Source organism: Diadema setosum, chromosome 8 (assembly GCF_964275005.1).
Source record: "Diadema setosum chromosome 8, eeDiaSeto1, whole genome shotgun sequence".
NCBI lineage: Eukaryota > Metazoa > Echinodermata > Echinoidea > Diadematoida > Diadematidae > Diadema > Diadema setosum.
Genome location: NC_092692.1, coordinates 27,046,097 through 27,067,629, shown reverse-complemented (window position 1 = coordinate 27,067,629; position 21,533 = coordinate 27,046,097). Strand labels below are relative to the sequence as shown.

The following is a 21,533-nucleotide window of genomic DNA, read 5'->3' as shown; positions in this document are numbered from 1 at the left end:
CGGCTGGGTGCAGAACGGTCAGGTCTGGTGTTACAATTAATTATCGCCGGGTCTTTGCGGAGGAAGTCGGCCCTATATTGTTTGCACATCAACACATCCAGGGCTTGCCGAAGAGAAGAAAGAGAGAATGGGGGGGGGGGGGGGGGGTGAGGGGATAGTGTGAGCTTATGAAAAGGCACCTGGTATTTATGCATGTTTTGCCTTTGCAATTTCTCGGTTCTCCCTTCTGCTCCATCCGTTTCTTCTACTGTTTCATATTTTGCCACTTATGTTTTACCTCCCTTCTTCTTCAGGATTTTTTTCCCCTACCGCCCACACAGTGACATTGATAATCACACCAGCAGAGCTCCAGATATTATAGAGCTGATGTGTATTCTGTAGTATTTTACTCTTTTTGTAGACGTGGGGAAGGTAGAGAAGCGGACAGACTTTACGTCATGTGTGCATACAAATACCACGTCTGCAGAATCCAATGTCGATTTTTCCAGATTTTTTTATTTGTAGGCAGCACGGTTTGTCGTCTAAAAGAAGGTAGACGTCTGTGCACGAGCTCATGCAATTCTTGCCCTTGACATTGGCGTGCTCACACGACGCTCTTGTGTTCGATGGATCAGTTCTCGAAAAGATGTGCTCATTTATAGATTATTGCGAGGAAAAATATCAGCAGTGCTGATGAGAATTGACAGAAACACAGCTGTGATTTTCACATCTGTTTTGCCTCGTTAGCCGAATTCGTCTGGCAGAGGCATCGACGCATCTGCCGAGTTCTACCTCCATATAACCCAGTCTCAAATGTCACATCAACATTAGGAGTTGAAATGACAGTCACATAGTTTACATTCTTTGAAAGCTCTTGGTCTCATTTTGGGGTTTGTTTGGTTGTTGTTTTTTCATCGATATTGCTTCAAATTACAATCTCTTATTGAACGAGTGACAGCAGTTGTTTAGCTTGTTTGTTTGTTTTTTATGTGTGAAGCATGTTCCTTAAAACAAATTATATGTAAACTTGGGCATCTTTTTTTTTCATAACCCCTTCCATGTTCGGTCAATCTGTGAGCATGCACACACTCTGTGTAGTGACCACTTCTCTGATACAGAAAAGAGTAATAGGATCAATGCCAGATACAAACGTGTTCCTCCTATGTACTGTGACTAACCTGTCAGAGTCTAAAGAGGGAGCCCTTCAGAGATAGATGCCCTGAGTGGAGTATTTATGGTGACTGTGAAGAGTATCACATCAGTTAAAACTGCTTACTTTACTGCAGTCAACCCTTTCATGGTGGTCACCTGCTTTGTGCAGCCATTGCAGAAATTCCTCTGGAGAGTCAGAATGTGTCGATGACCCTCATAGAGTGACCACCTCTTTGATGTGGCCTGTAGCTGTCCAGTTTGTCTCCTTTGGTCAGTAATTCATTGCGTGATGCAGCCATAGTCGCTAGGATGAGCCCTCTGTCTTTTTCTTCCTGCCTGTGATTTTCTTCTTTTATATCACATAGCCATCTTTCTTTAATATCATTTATGAATTATGATAATTGAGATTAAAGAAATTTATGCAAAGTAGTCCAAAGTACAGATATGTTATTTATTAATCTCAAAATATTGGTATTGTATACTTTTATTGAATTGAATATGATAATATCTATCATCACATTGTAAGTCATAACCATCATTTTGTGCCACGACCCTTGAGCATGAAACCCTAGCCAAACCCCAAACTCTATTGCAAGTCAGGGGCAATCAGTGACTTTTGTATGTCGACCAATCAGAAGTGGAAGTTGAGAGTTCATGGCCATATTCCGCAAATGCTGGGTGTCAGATGAAATTTTCTCTTCCAATTCATTGTTATAGTCTTCATGTTTCTAATCCCAGCAGTTTGTTAGTTTTTGTTTTCCTCGATGAAATCCCTATCCTATTTCCAATATCATTTATCTGTTCTATTGTCTTCTCTCCAACCCCACCCCAACTTTTTTCTTTGATACAGACTTCTAGGAGAGAAAACCCCAGCAACCAGAGACCGTAGTAGCTCATCCTCATGAAGGCCCAACAAAGATAAGGAAGAAGTCGACTGAGGGTATTTCTTTGTGAGGACCAAAAAAAGTGCACTTGAAACTTTTCTCAAAAGAGGACAGACGCTCGAGAGAAACCGACAACCAGCTCGGCACAAAATGCGAAGCGGAAACAATCACAAGGGCGCGCCTGGCCAGACACACGGCAGCCGGTCCCCGCGGTTGCGCGGGGCCCACGAGCGCTGGCTCCTGGCGCTCAAGAAGGTGCTGGGAAAGAATCGTCGCCTCTTGCAAGAGGTGACCGACACAAGCATTTCAGTAGGTGAGTAACGTGGGATAGGAATAATTGGTCACATGATCCGCACACCATCGTGAGAGATCGTAATGTCCAAAATTCATTAAGCCTTGCCAAGATCAAAATGTGACTTTTCACTTTTCAATTTCCCTTAAAACTAAACTGGCCATACATGATATATATCAGATTCAGGCATAGCCAGTAAGATGTTAGCATACTTTGAGAGACGGGCAGCCAGTTGTATTGAATGTAGATTTGAAGATTTCTTATCAATGATTCACTGTTCTTCGTGCTGCTGTCAAGTAAATGTCTGAATAACGCAATTTTCAATTTTACTAGTGTGCAGAGTGCATTATGATGCTTTGTTGTTTTTCACTTCAAGGCATAATTTACCATTTGCAGATGAAACAATACCCAATATTGATGCTTCAAAATAGTTCTAAAATGTGAGTCAGGGCTAGAAACAACCACTGTAAAAATTTGAATCCGTATAATCAATGTTAAGTGTTGTTAAATACACAAAATGTGAACAATAGTTATAATAAAAATGTTTCCGGATTAAACCGTCTACAGTTACGGTTTATTGAGAAAAACACTAATATCTCCTCATATTATAGGCTTTATTGCAAAAATTTTATATGGTAGGATGTTTTGTGATACAACAGACCCACACATGTGCATCAAATCTGATATCTTGAAAATCTTTGAAATCAGCACTTCCAAAGGTAAACTGGACCTTTAAAAGAGAGAATCTCTTTTTATGTTCAAATTAATTGTAGTAAAGTAAAATCAGACAATAAGCAGAATTTTTTCAATGAAAATTAAGCTGTGAGCTAAAGATTATGGAATTGTACAGTTTCACATGTTTTGATTAATATTTTGATATAGATCATAATCAGGAATTACTTTAACTTCCACTGGTTATTGTTGCTGAAAATGGTTCGCTTTGGTGATTCTGAGTATGGTGTAATGTTCGCTGAAATTCATTCGATCAGTTGTGCATTTTGAGTGTTGTCTGTTTGAATTCTTGGTGTGTAAATGTGCACTTGTAAAAAAACAAAAAAAAATGCTTCTCATGTGGACTCATGTGGACTTGTGTGTGCATTTGTGTGTGTTTGTGCGTGCACGTCTCTGTTTTTGTGTGTATGCGGAGTTTGTGTCTGGTTTGTGTGTGTCTGTCTGTCTGTCTGTCTGTCTGTCTGTCTTTGCCTGTGACAGGAATGATGATAACATGTGTCTGGCTTTTTACGACTTTGTCTCACCATTCCGTACGTGAGCTTGAAGGGACACGGGTGTTTGAGCGTACGGGAGGATGATCATCATCTGTCGTCGATAGATATCACGCACCGACGCCTCATTAAACCGAACATCATGTACGCGCAAGAATGAAATATTGACAATGAAAATATGAGGTGCAACGATGCGAAAAGGACATTTAATTAGATAATGCAGTGTATATGGAATTGCGAGCCACAAAATGCGTCATAAAATGCCAGAATGATTACAACGTAGAAGGGGAATGGGGAACGATGGGAAAAGAGAGAGAGAGAGAATGGAGAATTTTGCGCATTTCTGACATGTGAATCGGATAAAACCCTCAGGCAGAGGCATATGATTGGGGAAACAAATGACCAGAAAATGTGCAGTTGACACGATGCGACACACGTGAAAAGCAAGGCGGAAAACAATGGCACGTGTGTAATTGTTGCATCAGGGATTGTCTGTTGTTCTGTCTTGCAGTAAAGAAGACATGACGTCTTTGTGTAAGATTTCTTCTTTTTTTTTTTTCATGTGTTTGTAGCTGCTTGTAAAAGGGGGAAAAATGAAGTGAGTTCATTTTAGTCTGCAGAAATAATCTCACTGTCCTACTGATATGCAAGTACACAGTCCCCATGTTTACTGTTCACCTGTTGAGGACGGGCTGATTTTGCTAAAACAACCATTTCCCATAGACACTTCGCAGAGTATACTCAGGATTCGTTCTCAACGGATTAATGAGGAATGTATATTCCTTAGTGAGGCCACATGCGAGATGGAAATAGTAATATCATACTGTCTTTTTAGAAATAGGTTACTCCCCATCTTTCAATGCTGGAGTTATATTTATAACTATATATAACTATATTTCAAATTCAATATTTTGTAACATAGTACTTTCTCTATCTCTATTTACCTCTATCATCAAGACTCCTTTTCTTATATTCTTCTTTCTGTCTTGTGCATATCTATCAATCTCACTTTCTCTCTATCTATCTATCCATCTATCTATCTATCTATCTATCTATCTATCTATCTATCTATCAATCTATCTATCTATCTATCTATCTATCTATCAATCTATCTATATATATATCTCACTATGTATATTTGTTTCTCAACCACATATTTCTTTCATTTTCACTCTGATTTTTTTTTTCTGTCTCTGTGTTGTTGTTGTTTTATTCATTCTGTCAGCTAATCTGCCGACTAACCAATCTCCCATCTTTGCAGGAAAGAAAATGTGCAACCGATTAGAGCGGGCCACAAATAGATGGCGTCTTTAGTTTCACAGGGGACCAGATTTCCCCGAAGCCGGGAGGAGGCGATACGCGATATGCGTGTAAAAAAAAACGAGTTCCAGCAAAGCCAGTGATTGCGCAAGTCACGGGAGGCACGTGGCTGTGCACAGACACGCGTGCACGATTTCCTTCCTCCATACTAGGTGTGTGCGTCATCGCAAAGGGTGTTTGTTTACTGTTTGTTTACTCTTGGTTTACTATCATGTTGCCACCTTAGTAGTTTGTTGCCATCGTTCTAATCTCCCTTATTTGATTTTTTTTTCTTTTAGGCCTGCAGAATATCATTTTTTTCCAGAACTTTAAAAGTGGGATGTGTTTGAAATACTTGTAGCGCAATTGACAGCACAACCAACACATTACCTCAGCCATGGAGGTTATGTTTTCATCGGCGTTCGTTAGTTTGTTTGTCTGTATGCAAAATAACTCAAAAAAGTTGTGAACACATGCGGATGAAACTTGCAGGAAAGGTTGAGAATGACACAAGGAACAGATGATTAACTTTTGGTTTCAGGGAATTTTTTGATGAATTTTTGAAGGATTTCTTTTATCTTTTGACATATAGGGTCACTGAACTTGGGAGTTCAAACTGCGCTTATTTGTGGTTTGCATACGCACTCCAAAGCACATGCCCTGCTCGAGCGAGGCGCCATGCAGTTGGAAGCTGATGACATAAACAAAAGGCTTCTATATAAGGAATTTGGGAGTTTTCAGTATGTGTGTATTTATGGGTGGAAATATGCTGCATGGCAGAGGTCTACACTCTTACAAGTGCTTTTCTAGTTTATTCTGCCATCCCTTGTGCAAGGAAGATATTTTCTGTCATAGCACATGCCATAAGTAAGCCTGGGGGTACACTGAATTCCAATTTTCTTCCATCAAATATTGAAAGAGAACAGCATCGCAGTGCACAGAGATGAGTTTGGACGTGAGATTACTTGTTACTCTGTGTGGACAATATGCGAAATTTGTTATGTGTGTTTTATGAAATATTGAAAATCCCTGGCAATGATTTACTTTGTGATACAGTATGCATTGTCTCCCCAACTGAAATTGGCTAGTTCACTGTCTACAATCAATAAGTAAAAAAATATATATATTTGTGGGGGTTTTAAAAAGAGAGACCAGACTTTGTTAGTGCATTTTCCTATCAGAAAAGAGCAAAATGATGACTTGAATTTGTCAAAATTTGCATATTTAGAATAATTTGTCCACAATTGGATAGTATTGTTTGCAAGTGACATGGAATTGAATACACAGTAACATGGATCAGTGTTAGTAACCGAAGTTTAGAAAAGTGATAGGAGACTAATTTGAAATCTTTGTTTGCACATGTTTGATTATTGTTTGTAGTGAGGAATTGATTAACTCATCCAGTTCATAGCTGAGCCCTTCTGTAACTACATAGTGAGTTGTTCATTGAATACAGACTTGTGATGAACCAAAGAGTTTGAACACTCCGTCGACTTCTCAAAACCGAGTACTGTTGGGAGTAACTTCAGGACAAGCATGAGGCCATTTACCCACTTTATGCTGCCTTTCTTGTTTCCGTCACAAGGTGGCGCTATGCATCTCCAGCAATAGTGCCCTATTGATGCTCCATCCTGTGTTGGACTCAACCTGAAATAGTGCACTTGATATAAACCATGCACTCACAGCAAAGGAGTGCAGCTTGCATGTTGTATTGTTCTGTTCTCATCTGTTGTGATTGTAGGAGCTTTTCTCTGTTGTTTTAATTTCTCTTGACGTATATATTTGGGCACAAGGTTCAAAGTGCAAAGGTCAGAGCACTTTTGTTGAAGTGATAATGATTAGAATCTGTGACATAAGACTTGGCAAATTCCACCACCCTGGCTGCTTTCCAGGGTCTTCATGGTGATGATATATTGATATTAATCATGATTAATGTGATAGGGATTTGTGATGGAAATGGTGATGTGTGGTATTGACTGAAGAGATAGTGACAGTATGGTAGAGTGGAGATGCTGATGATTTTCTACCCACTTCGATGCAATCTCAATAGCTTCTGTTGCGTTGTCATCATTTCAATAATATTGCATGATATATCTATCTATTTATCTCTCTATCTATCAATCTATCCATTTATCTATCTATGCATATCTTCTATTCATCCATCTGTGTATATCTTCTATTCATCTATTAATCAATCAATCATTTTATCTATCTATCTCCATCAATCAGCAATCTATCAATATATTTATGCTATTAATCTATCTGTCTGTCTATCTATCTATCTATCGATTTATAGATCAATCTATCTCTTCATGAATATGTCTGTCTGAGCATATATTTCAACATAATAACTCTAATACAGCACTATTTGTCTCTGAGGTTGTCTTGCCAATGGAGGGTTGCACCTTTAATGAAATGTGCACACCAGTAGTCTGCTGCAAGCTTCTCATCTGCATCATTATGCATGAGCAGAGGCGCCTGGAATGAAACGCAGATGAACCGCCATGTTCAGGGGGGAACCATACACTACTTTGAGAGAAGAAAGGTAGAGAGGGACAGAGTTAGGAGAGATTAGGAGAGAAAGAAAAAAAAAGGAAGAGGATAGAAAAATATCCAAGTGGGATAAATGACACAGACATAATTTCATCCCATCGAAGCGATGCGGAGCATGCATGGTTGGTTCGCAGCATCTCACGGTGCCGTCACGGAGCGCCGAGAGAGGTTGTCGAGTGAGGGGTCTGAGTAAACAGAGGCAGAGACACAAAAATGCTCTAAAGGGGGGAGAGAGATGAGAAAAATAAAGGGGGGCGGGGAGAAGGACAGTAAATAGAGGAATAAAGTATAAAAAATATGAGGGGGGGGTGAGTATCAGCAAGGCCTCTAACCACTTACCTCTCTTGCAAAACAGATCGACAGATGGAGAGGGGAGAAATAGAGTGTAGTGAAAGCTCTTGCTAAATGGTCGATCATCTTTATATTTCACTTTCTCTTTTTTTCTGACTCCCTTCATTACCCATCCTCTAGCTTTCTCTGTTTTCTTTTCTTTCCTGTTTTTACTCTTTCTAATTCCTTTTCACCCTCATAGGCTCTTCATTTTTTGCACCCCTCTGTTCCCCATGCTCCTCTTTCTCCGTCCCCTCTTTCCCTCCCTTCCCCCCCCCCCCCCAATACCCTGCTCCCTCTCTTGTGATAAATTGCGGGAGCGGCGCCGTTCAGCAAGCATCAGTGTGCAATGGAGAGATGTAGCAAGGACCCCTGGGTCAGCCTCTCAAATCTAAACGCAAGGCCGTTTGAGGACACACTCTTTCCCCCCCCCCCCCCTTTATTTGGACCTACTTGCTTATGTGTGTGTATGTATGTTTAATATGCGGGGGTTGTGTTTATTCATGAGCATTTGTGCTTTTAGGTACACAAGTACCTTGCTGTATTTAGGCTACAATACTTTTTCTTTATCTTGTTTTCATTATTGTACAGATCCAATGCTCCACCTGCTAACTTCCTTCTTGCACACAGGACACACATATTTTTTTTTTTTTTTTTGGGGGGGGGGGGAGGGGTGATATTTGTGTGTATTTGAGGAAATGGTTCAAATATTTATAAACAGATTTTCATGTGTTTTTCAAACAGTTCTGGAGCAAAAGTTTCTGCAAGACAACACCCACCTGTGTTAAGTGGGAGTTGTTGTTTTTGTTGTTGTTTTCTTTTTAGCAGCATCACCTTGCTTTATAATAAGAACACACTGCAAGTGGAATCTCAGCAGAGATGGGTCAAACCAAGCTGGACACTCACATAAGATGCGAAGTAGCGGCTATAGTGCCATGGTTGTAGTAAGGGTGATTTGCATGATACAGGTCTGTCCTCGTTTTTTTCTCCTGCGTCATCGAGCTCATTCCTAATGTAAATCTTGAATCGAAGGTACTTTTGTAGTGTATGATGATGTTGATACCATGCAAGAGATGTTTGAGCACGGGTCTTGTGTAGTTGCATTGTAGGTAGACTTTCACCTGATGGTAGCCACAGGTCAGCTGATGAAAAATAGTGCCGTATAGTAGATTAGATGTGGATACCACTGCTCAAAGTAAAAGATGGATAACAGAGCAAGGGGTTTAACTAGCATCAAACTGTGCCAAGAAATCATAATTAATTTGCGGATTTAGTCGATCTGAAGCTATTTTGGTCGACAGAGATAATCCCTGTCATGATAGCATCATGGATGGGATGCCTCCCAAAAAAGGAAACCGAGGGGCTATTTTGAGCGTTCATATCAGAATACCCAGAGGGGAGGGGATAGAGCCGTTGGAATCAAATATCTGAGGCGGCCCTTGTTGCGCCGCGCTATTTTGTCACGACAGAATTGTGGGGAATGTACCTTTTGTTTTGCAGCTCCGGTTCACCGAGTGGGATGTGCGCTATATTAGGCGGAGCGTTACCGGGAGAAGGCAGGAATTAATTGGAAGTTGCTTCGATATCAAAGAAGAGATGAGCACGAGATAGTGTTACGCCGGGACTGTGAGAGCATCGCAATGTCACTCAATTTTCATTAATCTCATCCGACCGGAGAAAGCTTTTCCCTGCTATATTTGCAGGGTTTCGAAGGCCACGGTATCTTTGTTCTGTCTCACTTGTCCGACCTTGGTCATTGAATAGCCACAGCTACACTCCTTTCTTCCGAATACGCCTGTGAACTTTTTGTGTTTACGACACAGTTTCTGAAGGCCCAGTTCTGGTACAGTGTATAAAATCTTCTCGGTTTCTCTCCCTTTATTTTTATTTTCTCTCTCTCTCTGAACTCTTGCAGTAATGCATGGATTTTTTGGAGAAGGAAAATGTACAAGTTACAACAAGCCACAGAGAATCCAAGCGGTGGTGAGGAGTGGTTGACAATTTCAAAAGATAGACAGGTTAATAGCCCGCTTAATTAGATTGGCATGTCGCATAATGCTGTGAGGATGCATACTGAATTTATGCTCCCAGGAGGAACATTTCCCACCGGAGATTGACTCCCGAGGTGCTGTGGAAGGAGAAAGTGGGAAGGTGGATGAAGTATTCATCCTTTGATGGGCATGTCCGATTAAAGAGAGGTTCATTTTTCTGGGTCTCTTCATCATTAACATTTGGATCCGCATCGTGAAATGGAATCATCGCGTCAGTTGTAAACATTAGTCTGGCTGTGTTGTGATTGGGAATAGTTGCTGGCGATATTTTGCCAGTTTGCCAGCAGGCTGTGGTGGAATTTTGTCTCGGCAAAAACAAACAGTGTGCAGATGCGCAAGAAGATGGAAAACAAGTGTACCGTGTCACTGTGCAACTTCAATTATTAACTCTTTAACCTTAACTCTTAGCAGTTGCTGAACATGTTGAATATTGATAGGCCTTAGAGGGGCCCCCAAGAAAGAAAGCGCAGGCCTGTGATGTAATACTGTTCGGGGCGACCGGATCCTGTATTGACTAACATTTCAAAAACGTCACTTTGACGCTTCGACGTGTGACACCGGTGTGGTTCACCACCCTAGCAATTTGTGCAAGCCACGAGGGAGTGTGAGGGGAAAAACTTGCGTCAAAAGTTTGAAGTCGGAGGAATGTATGTGGATTGTGGAGAGAGCTCATTTTCAGTTCTCGGTGCTGCTGCTCTCTCTCTCTTCATCTCTGAACCCACTCTCCCTCAACTACTCACCCATCTCTCCCTATCTCTATCTCTTTCTCTTTCTCCCCCTCCCTCTCTCTCTCTAGCTTTTACTCAGAGTTGAGGTTAAGGTCTCTGTCTCATTTTTGCTCCGGCTCTCTCATTGGCTCAAACATCACTGAGTGGAGTAAGGCGCTGTGGTGCCGTTGAAGAAAAGCCGGCATCGCACGGACGGGCGAATGAAGCTGTTGTGTTAGATGTGCCAATATGAATGGAGTTTTATGGGACTGCCATGGAGAGTTGTTTGCCCATTCCTTCCTGAGAGATCGTTTCTTTTTTTTTTCTTTGGTCAAATGAAAGACTATTTTAGGGAGGGAATTAACCATCAGCAAGCTGACACAGTTCATTCTCCCACACAGCCACAGAAGCTTTGCATTTAGGATGTGATTTCTTCTCGAAATTGTTGTCGCATGTATGAAGGGAACAAGTTTTGGAGTGTTAGCAGATCAGTTGGCCCACCGGTGCGCAGGCATCATTCGGAAAATCCAACAAATGAAGAATGCTAATGAATATCATCTATGCCAACAGTGATTGCTGTTAGCTCTTGCCTTACCACTGTGAGATGGGATTACTGAGAAGTAAAAAACAAGGATATATCATCTGCCGAAGCACCACTGATATTGCCCCCGCCTTGAGGACCAGGGAAGGCCATTGATGCGTCCCTTCTCGGACCGTCTTTGCGGAAATTTCCCTCGCGGTCGAGCAGACCGCTCTGGGACGATCGATTCACCTTTGGCACGGGTCCCTTCTCCTTTCCGATCCGGTGCGCCAGCAGAGAGCTTACCCCCGGTGCAGACGATTGGACCCCGCCTCAATGCCTGAGCCGAAGCGCTTCCCAACCACTCTGACCAGCAGCGGATGGCAAGTCGTCAAGCGCGAGATGAGTTTTCGGCGAAAGAAAAACAAGAAGCACATCCCACCTGCCATCAAAATTGCACCTTGTAAGTAAGAGAAAAGATGCAGGGGAGAGAGGGGAGGTAGAAGAGGATGATGATGAGGAGGAGAATGATAGAGAGAGAGAAGCTTCATCATCTCTATGCTGGAATGGAAATGTTTAAAAAGATCTTATTGCAATGTGTGTAAACTGGATTAAAGGGCGTCATTTTAACCTGTCAATTCAGGAAGGTGTGGGGGGGGGGGAGTCTTGCTTATTTTATCACGGTGCCTTTGAATTTCAATGCACATCTTGTCTCAGAGGAAGGTTGGAGGTCACCTGTTAAATTTATCCAACTGAAATCTGAAAGAAATTTACATGAAAAAAAAAAGGTTGCCAGTTTGGGAGTCAGATACAGCTTTAGCAATCAGGTGGATTTTGAAAAATTCTGCTACAGGAATAAACAACAATATCTGAACAGAGAAGGGCCCCAAACCTTGTGAAGCACTGTCAGTGAATAGTAAACATTCCATTGAAAGACACAGCATGAAACCACAAGAATTTTTTTCTAGGTCTTGATGAGTTCAAAGGTTGTAAGGGATCCTTAGTAGTTGATATTAATTGCCTAATCATTGGTGAAGAGCATTAAGTGGTCAGGCGATGTCTATTTGTTCAGTATGAACACTCATGATTGAGCTGCGGGGTATGTGCTTGTGGTCATTGTCATCAAATCTTCAGATTTGAGATGTTTCTTTGTTGATCTTAATCAATTATTTCAAAGTGCAGCAACATAGTTTTACCTGCTGAAAGTAAGTGTAATTTCTCTTAAGATGTAAAGGGACATGAGAAAAGTTTATGCCAGATACTAGCTCAAACATGTGGTAGGCATAGCAGTTTAGTCTGAAACACATTTTCTCAATTGTCATCAATATTCTCAGTTGACCGTTGCTGAAGAAAGAAGGCAACTTTTTGCACCACAGCCACAACTTATTGAGGTGGTAAATTTACCGTACAGGCGTTTGCATAAAGTTGCATTATTGCCCCAATCATGGTTTGCGATCGGCTGCCAGTGCACACTCACATCAATGCATCAGTGTCCCATCAGCTAATTATGCTAGTCTCTCTGAGTAGTGTAGGGTTCAACTTTTTTGAGCATAACAGAGATAAGCATACAATCAGTGACGGGATTTCGCATGTTCAAAAATATCTGTTATATGTTTTAAGCATGGGGTGTGTGTGTGTGTTTCTGGGTATCCGCAGGCAACGCCTCCTCCAGAGCGACCCCGTCGAATGTATCTCGCAATTGCGCACTTGATGTGACGTCAGCGCAATTCCCCGGCTGCCCGGGTATTCCTGTTTTTTTTATCTCCGTTGTGTGGCAACGAGGCTCATAGCAGACAAACATTTACGGGACAAGAAAGTAGGGGAGGATGACACGGGTCACACGTGGCATACTTCTCACCAAGATATCAGAGCAAATTGCAACCTCACATTCTCTGCAAATGTTCATATCGCCCCACAATTGCAATTGCATTGGGGGGTAGGGGGGAGAATGCGGGCACGAGATAAATGTGTTCCACTTTTAACGCCGTAAAGACTTTGTTTCTCCAATCTCCGGCTCTTGCTTCAAGTCGATTAGATGAGATGTGTAAGGAGAGACGGAGGAAGGGGAGGAGGAGGAGGAGGGGAGGGGAGAAGGAGGGATATTGAAGCGTTAAGGGGTGCATATCTGCCTCGGTGTAAACTTTGGGGTGCATGAAAACATGGTTTTAGAATGAAGAGGTAATGCCTTTAGGTGCCATGTCTAGGAAGTTGCACCCCTCTGCTGGTCAAACAACAGGTAAAAGTCCCAAAAAGCTGAGGAAAGGGTCCCAGAGACCCGAGTGCCTTAGTCTTGATCAGATTTGTGTAGCCTTTGTGGGACAATATCAGCATCATTCTTTACAAACGTGATCAGCTTTCAGTCAAGATCATGTTAGTTTGTAGTTTCAACATGCCTTGTCCACAGAGTGTCAGTGTGAGGGTCTATGTATAACTTCTTCCAGAAGTTTACAAGATCTCTTTGATGGGTCGGGAGTTGAATGGGATGGGGTGGGGGAGATTGATCCAAGGTTGTTGTGTTTTTTGTTTTTTTCAGCGTGGAGCTGGGAAATTTTAAGGCACAGTTAAGCAATAAGCTATGTGTGAACAGACAAAAGATTACTAGAGCTGCTTGGGTACAATTAGTCCATGGGCCAAGACCCGAAAAATGGGTTGTTGGTACCATCCGAGGTGGCAAAACCTTTTTGGTGTCATTTTGTTTGTCGGACATAGATACGCTTATCAAGCTATGATAGCATTTCCAAATGAGTAGCTTAGTCATAATAAATGAATTTTTAACCAACTTGGTCTCGTTTTTATAACCCTATACTTCTGAATCGAAACTAACCGCTATACAAAATACGAGCACTGCCCACAGATGTAAGAGTTCTGTGGCACACACTGCCTTCTGTATGTCCACTGGTGTTCTGTTGTAAACGCGGTGCGCTTAGACTTTATTCAAGGCAGCGAAGGGAATATCCAAAGGGTTATGATGTCCACAGCTGTCACGCGGTGCACTTAGTCTTTATCTAGAACAATGTACCGCTATCATATCTAAAGTTCCTAATAAAAGGGATTATCTATACTGTTTTTATACCACCCTCTCAACAAATACATCAGTTTTAAACAAAAATCACTCTGTTCATTTACATTATTAAGTATAATGTATTGTAGTGTACCGGTACATTGTTTTTGCATAATCTTTCATTGTTGGATGGAAATAAAGCGACTTTGGCGTGGTATTAGCATTTTCACCGTAGCGTTTTCACCGGAAAATGATAAATGATTGAAAAATACGCTAAAATTCTCGAGAAATTGCTTTTTTGTTGTTGTTGTTTTTAGATAAAGGGATATACACTGTATTATAAGCTTTGGATATTCCCTTCGCCGTCTTGAATATTAGACTAAGCGCTGTGGACATCATAACCCTTGGATATTCCCTTCGCTTCCTTGAATAAAGACTAAGCACACCGTGTTTACAACAGAACACCTGTGAATATAAAGAAGACAGTGCTCTTCTTTGTATAGCGGTTGGTCTCGATTCAGAAGTACAGGGATATAACAACGAGACCAAATTGGTTTAAAATTCATTCATTATGACTAAGCTACTCATTTGGAAATGCTATCATAGCTTGATAAGCATATCTATGCCCGACAAACAAAATGACACCAAAAAGGTATTGCCACCTCAGATGGTACCAATATCTGGCCTGGCCCATGGACTAAATGTCTTTGGATTCAAACTTAGGATTAATTTGTGCTCATTAGGCAAAAACAAGGGCTATTAGCAACTTGACATACTTCTATTTCACTAGATTTTTTTAGTGGTTGCAGTCAAATACCATGTAGATTACTCATTTGAGACAACAACTGACAGGCATTAGGTTATACTAGTTACTTAAAAAAAATAAAACTAAAATGATAAGACTTCCTAGGCTCGTGGAGAATTAGTTCCCTGTGAGGTAGCTGGAAACATAATTTCAATATTTATGAGTCCAAAACTTCGCTCAAAGAAGGGGTGTATCGTCATTATTCATATTCTACCCTTCAATTTGCCTGATGGTTTAAGTGTGACAAGTGGGAGATAAAAACAGACAAACAAGCCAGTCTCGTTGACAAGACTAACAAAGGGCGGAAAGGTTGCCCACCCTGGTTTCTGGCCTGTGCTAACTGGCCCATCACTTTCCGTGATTATCCTGGCGACCACGCCTGGGTGACGCTTTTTGCATTTTGCTGCAGGAGCGCCGGGGAAATGACGTGTGAGCCTTGATGAGGTGGTTCATCACAAGCAAATTGTCATTAGTAACGCCAACTGTTTTATGACATGAAAGCGTCATCCATCCAAATACTAACAAACAAGAAAAATGATGGAAGACTGGATTTTTTTTTTTTTTTTGGGGGGGGGACTTTTTTTTTTGCAGGAAAATCACACAGACCAACACGCACAAAGAAACTGCAACAAACAAAACAAACAGACTTCGAATTTAACTGGAGACATGACGTTTATGATGGCCAAAGCAGAAATAAGCGGCTCAGTTTTTCATTTTTCTGTTTCAGTGATGGGGGGGGGGGGTCAAGTCCTGGTCAAACCTAATGTCATTGTCACTTTACGTTCGTCAGTCAGTACCACGAGCCTCTCAAGGAGAGCTAATGAGCACTCCTGCAAATTTTATGGATGTAAAAACAGAAGAAAAACAGTTTTGTTTTTTTTTTTCTTTAAATGTTTTTTAATTTTTGTAATAAACAAGTTTATGGTTAGGATGTTGCATTGCCATCCTTTTCCAGGTCATGGTCTCATCATTTTTCTTTGCAGTGCAATTCATTTTTTTTTTTTTTTACTTTTTGGCTGTGGCCAGATCCCATTTTAATTTAGAACTCCTTTTTATCACTTGGTTGAATGTTTATAAGGATAGCTTCCGACAGTTTTTAAAATCATTTGTTCCTGTTACATTTTGATCCATGATGTGAAATATCGTTGATAAGTTAATTATCCATGCCATTCTCTGTGTGTTGCACACATACACTCCTTTCCTGCCTTTCTTCTGCCTGTCATGTCAGGTGTATTCCACTCATGAGTCTGCTTCATTCCAGTTGTATGTTGTAGAGAGCCCTCTTTTGACAACAAACAAGAAATGTGTCTTACCTGTCTTGAGAAACTACCACATACCTCAGTGCTACACTTTGCTGGAATCTTTGTTCATATTGGAGTACAACAAGTACTGTGGGCAGAATGATTCTTAAAGCTCAGTCCCACACAGCCACATTGATGTTACTGCACCACTGGAGATACCACTGTTGTCATTGGTACCTTCAGCAGTAGATGTTAACTCATTTGCTGCTATATAACTTTGTCAGTGATGAAACAGTGATTTGTAGGATATAATTCACTCGCAAGGTGAACATGTTACCACATCAAGTTCATGGCTGTTGTTTAAACAAAATCTTGTGTGTGTGTGTGTGTGTGTGGGGAGGGGTATGTGTGTGGGGGGTATGTGTGTGTGGGGTATGTGTGTGTGCATGTGTGTGTGTGTATAAAGGCTGCTAGAAGACATTTTAAACATTCAAAGAGAATATGATAAAGTGCAAAAACTGTTTCATACTTAACACTTTCAACCCAGATTGTTTTATTCACACATACGAGTGCTCATACACGCACTCACTCACACACCCATACACAGTCCCACAGGCATGAATATCTAATGCATGTACATCAATAGGCACGCGCACGTACTTATACATTCCAGCCTTTAAAACTTTACGAGCAATAACGATAGCAGTGATCCGCCAGCGAATATCATCATGTCATATCGACACCTGAGAAGTGGCACATTTACCACATGTTGATTTTCATGTCATGACACCTTCTCTCCTCACCAATGTGGCGTCAAGGATGATATGATGATACAGTTTTTCCCCCTCGAGGTTGATCATCACCCCCCCCCCCCCCCCAAATGAGGCCGACCATCCGGGTGGAGTACAGTGAGAGAAAGTGGTGTGAAAGTGGAAGAATCGTCATCATCCAGTACACCCCGACAGTCTTCCCATGATGTCGCCTTCTGGACTGATCTACCCGGCCGTGCGTGAAATTGGAAAAAGTCAATACAGCGATGAGCGTAAGCTGTCTCATCGTCAAAATTTTTGTCTTCTTTTTTTCCCCCTTCTCTGTTATCACTTTATTGCCAGTGTCAAGGTTTGAGATATACTTTTAAACACGATTTCTGTCATTTGAACAAAACAAAAATGTGGCAAGTTTGGTATGCTTAGCAGCGTCATTTAGTTTCTGCTAGATGTAGTCCTCATTGGTTGAATCGCTCATCTGCATTGTACGTCTTCATCTGTGACACACTGAGCGTAAAAGTCGGTAGGGTAATTGTACATGTTTGTGATTTATGAGTGTAATGGAAGAGGCCACCACCAAGGGAAGAAACAGGAATATGCAGGAGAAATGTCTTATTTGCTGTAAAGTAGGAGGGAACAATTTGATGCAAATTCTGGCATGCTCACCATTTTGATTGCCTTGCGAGGAATGCATTTGCAGGTCGTTTACCGAAAGTGGAGGGGTCGACTTATTAACCCTTTAACTTCAACTGACAACTGTAATGCATGAGATACCATTGGCACTATATCAAGTTGGTGGTCCTGGGGGAATTAAACTAGTGTATGATCTTGTCTAATCAGAAACATGACAGGCCCAAGTTCACTATGAAAGGAATCAGTAAATGTTGTGATCACAAGGCAGACAGCCCACTTACTTTCACTATTTCGGCTTGTTGTCATACCGCTTTCCATTGTTGTTACTATTCTTAGACTGAGTTTTCATGCAACCGAGCTGCCACCAATGGTAGACAATTGAATTTCTTCTCTTGTTTGTCCTGGTACGAATACTTGTATATGCTCATCACAAGGAAAGGAAGTCTATTTTGCAAGACTAGGCCAGATTGAAGAGAAAGGTTTCTGGGTTCATTGTCGGCCAGTGGTCATTTGACCATCACGGCTCCTGATGATCCACCGTCCACGCCTGGCTGCCACGGCCAAACGAGCAACAGAGGATGTCGCGTAAGCCTAATGAGATTGTTCATCACAGGTAAAGATTGTCATTAGTAAGGCAAATTTGTTTGACACTGGGCACAGCCATGTGTGAGTGCCAACATGGGAGAAAGTAGGATGGGACTAGAGAAGGCTGTGAATTGTGACCCAAGTTTGTTATTACTTCTTCTTTTTTTTAATATCCAACAACTGTGTTAAGATAATGCATACTTCTTTTCTTTTCTTTTTTTCTTGTTGGGGGGGGGGGGAGGTTAAAGAATGAGGTTGAGAATATGATGCGGGGATGCATGGGACTGTTAATGGAGTTGTGTGTGTTAAGTTTATTGTTGAACGGAGAAATATTATACACATGTACATCGCATGTATGTTGGGATCAGAGCTAATATTCTCGTATGCTGTTAAGTTTGTGAATGGCACCCGACTTGTGAAATTCGTGAAAGTAAAAACCCTACAAAGTATATGTTGTATTGTAAAAGTGGAAATTTTCGCGGTGTTGCAATTTTCGCACATTTCGCGTAACCAGAAACTGGTGCAAAGATAAAAGTATATGAATAGTTTTGCTTGCCATATGTTCCAGTAGTTGATGTCTTGATTCCACTGAATTAAAAACATGTGAAGCTCATCTTACCCGGCCGAGTGCAAAAAAAAAAAAAAAAAAATTACTCACACGAAAATATCCACTCTTACAGTATACAGTAAGTACAGAATCTATCTGCTGTGTAATTATCTAGAGATCGTAATACATAACCTGTGAATTTGAGGAATTTGTGATCAGGTGTTTGTACAGAGCAAGAATCCTCTTTACGGTGTGTAAGTTTCTCCATCATGTCTGTTGATGTAGGATTTGATGCAGTACTTAATTAGGAAGCAATCACAATATCATCCATCGGCAAATCCTTGATCTATTGATGCTCACTTTTCCGTTTTCGTCACTATCCAGCCCCCTTGCCTCTATTTCAGTCGGCCCATTTCCTGGACATAAATAGCACTCTAACACCACGCAGTTATTGTTCACTTCATCTTTTTTTTCTTTTTCTTTAAATGCACTTGTTTGTTTGTGCCAGTTTTATATTTAATCCATTTTCGTCACAAGTGGCCTTGTTTGTACTCTTTAGGGTGTGTCCGTGTGTGTGAGTGTGTATGTGTATGTGCGGCTGCAAAGGCTTGTTTGCGTGTTTGTGTAACTGTGTGGTATTTTGGGACATGGGGGCAAGCACAGATTGTCAACAGCTCTCAGTGGACAACAAAACAAATACAAACAATTTATTCTTGAATGTCTCTTAAGCCTCAGCGCCTGCCTGCGAGATCTCTCCATACTGGGGGCCACGTCTTACCTACTTGGCCCGAAGGAGGGGGGGGGGGGATAGGGAAGGGTGGGGTGGGGAGTGGGGGGTCCGAATGGTTAACTATTGATGACTGGCGAAAGTGGAATGTCTACACCCCACGTCAGAGCAGATCGTTCACTCTCTTGCTTGTGTTTTTATGCTGTTGTTACTGTTGTCTGAGCTAATGCTGAGATGAACAACTCGGGCATCTTAGTGACAAATGATTTGCCAGCTTATGGTCAAAGGACAGAACCTTAGAAGGGGGCTGTAGATAATATGATGCCTTTCCTTTCTCTACTGTCATGACTGTGCCCACAAATTACCCCTCTCCCTTCCTAAAACAAACAAACAAACAAAACACAGCAACAACAACAACAAACAAAACAAATCAATTAACAAACACAAAACAAAAACTTGCTGATTATCAGGGCATGTATGATTAGATACAAAGTTGTGAGAGATATAGTGCAAGAGAGAGAAAGAGAAGAAAACAGAGAAAAAAATAGAGCTACATGAATATAGATATATATTATGATTTTCTTATTTAAAAAAAAAATATAGCCAGTTTAAAACCAAAAGTATATACATGTAATTAAACTACCACCTGTAATAGACAAATATTTACAGGGGTATAAAGGCAAAAGGAGATAGTTTATTTGATATATTTGTTATTCTTTGGAAACTAGAGAAAGAGAGAAAAAAAGTATATGGGTAAAAAGATACATTAGTAAATAGATTAGAATATAAAGATGTACGTAAGTACATAGGTCAGTAAAGGAATAGATCGGGAAGGAATAGGTGAGAAGGTTGGGTTGCAGAGAGAGAGAGGGAGAGAAAAGATGTTCATGGCTTAATAATGAAAATCTCCTGTTGTGACGTGAGATAGAATCCTGTCTTCAAGTGACGCAATGGTGCATTTTTTATGCATCGCCCGGCTCTCTGGATGCCACGCAACCGTTCCCCGCCAAACCCTCGCATCTCGTTTTCACACCCCATGAAAGATGCAACAACTTTTTCTGGAAGACGGGCGAGATGCCCTCCAACCAATGGGGGAGCGTTTCATCTTAATTCCAGCTATCACCGGGCAGAATGCACGATGAAGCTTGAAACGACATATCAAGAAACAAGCAAAGCACTCATTAACTCTCTCCCTCTTTCGCTCATTGACCGACCGCTGGGTGATTAAACCGCATTAGCCGTTGGGTGATATCATGACGTATTGGGTGGTGCGGACAGGTTAAAGGCCATCAAGTGAATTTCACTCTGTCCTGCTGGGATATAACTCCCAGCCAACAGCCAAACACATCAAACTCATTTCTAGCCAATTTTCTCAGATGCAAATCTGTTTCACGAACAAATTTTTTGCGGGGGGCGGGGGGGGGGGGGGGACTACAAGTGAGGGTCACTGTGACTGTCACTTGTATGACTGATGTTTGCATTCTGGCAGTCTGTTAAACACTGGATGCTATTATTGTTGTACACTGTCTCCCTTTCCCTCTCATACTAATACTTAGAGGATTATACTTAAGTTGTTTTGCAGCGTAGAAGAAGAGGACCTTGTCCTGCTTGACCTGAGGTTCACTCAGGAGGATCCATTAGTGATGGCAATTAAAGAAGGATTACAAATTCATATGATACCCTACTACAACAATTTCTTTTCTCTCCCCTCCCCCCAACCCTTTAGAAACTGGAAATGAGCAATATCATACTATGACGGAGATGGCGTAGATGAGCTTCCAGCTGCGCATCCCTATTTCGACCAACCCCCGGGCGAGGCCCCTCGTTACGCTATTGATAATTGTCGGCTCATGCTTCATCTTGTTGGAAGAGTTCTCGGCCCCGCAAGATATAGTGTCGCCTGGAGAGTTTGATGGCTCTCCGCACACGAGAAAAGGGAGACGCCGCAACGAATGCGTGCACCCCATCGCCGCGGTTTTATCTTTAATCATTAATGACGGCCTGGCCTATCTACGGAGGTTTGAGGGCGGCTGGATAACAATTATAAATCTTACCATGGTCAACATGGAGAAAATGCACGCATTTCTTTCACTCGAGGTGTTAACCCTATTTTTGTTGGTGGTGGGGGAGAGGTGCTAGTCTAAATATTAAAAGAAGAGAGAAAGGCATGAATAAGGAAAGTATAGCTCGTTTCATAGTTACACTGCTGAATAGATTATCACTCCTTTCTCAGAATA

General features: G+C 41.4%; 1 protein-coding gene across 1 annotated transcript in view; it reads left to right on the top strand.

The window, feature by feature from the left end:
• The first annotated feature begins 2,032 nt into the window (after positions 1–2,032).
• The window catches only part of LOC140231482 (ankyrin-repeat and fibronectin type III domain-containing 1-like), a 68,171-nt gene continuing 48,670 nt past the window's right edge, over positions 2,033–21,533 (top strand). Inside the window, exon 1 of the mRNA XM_072311614.1 lies at positions 2,033–2,328. Within this exon, the coding sequence (XP_072167715.1) occupies positions 2,166–2,328 (163 nt within the window). The 5' untranslated portion in view covers positions 2,033–2,165. The remainder of the gene's footprint in view (positions 2,329–21,533) is intronic.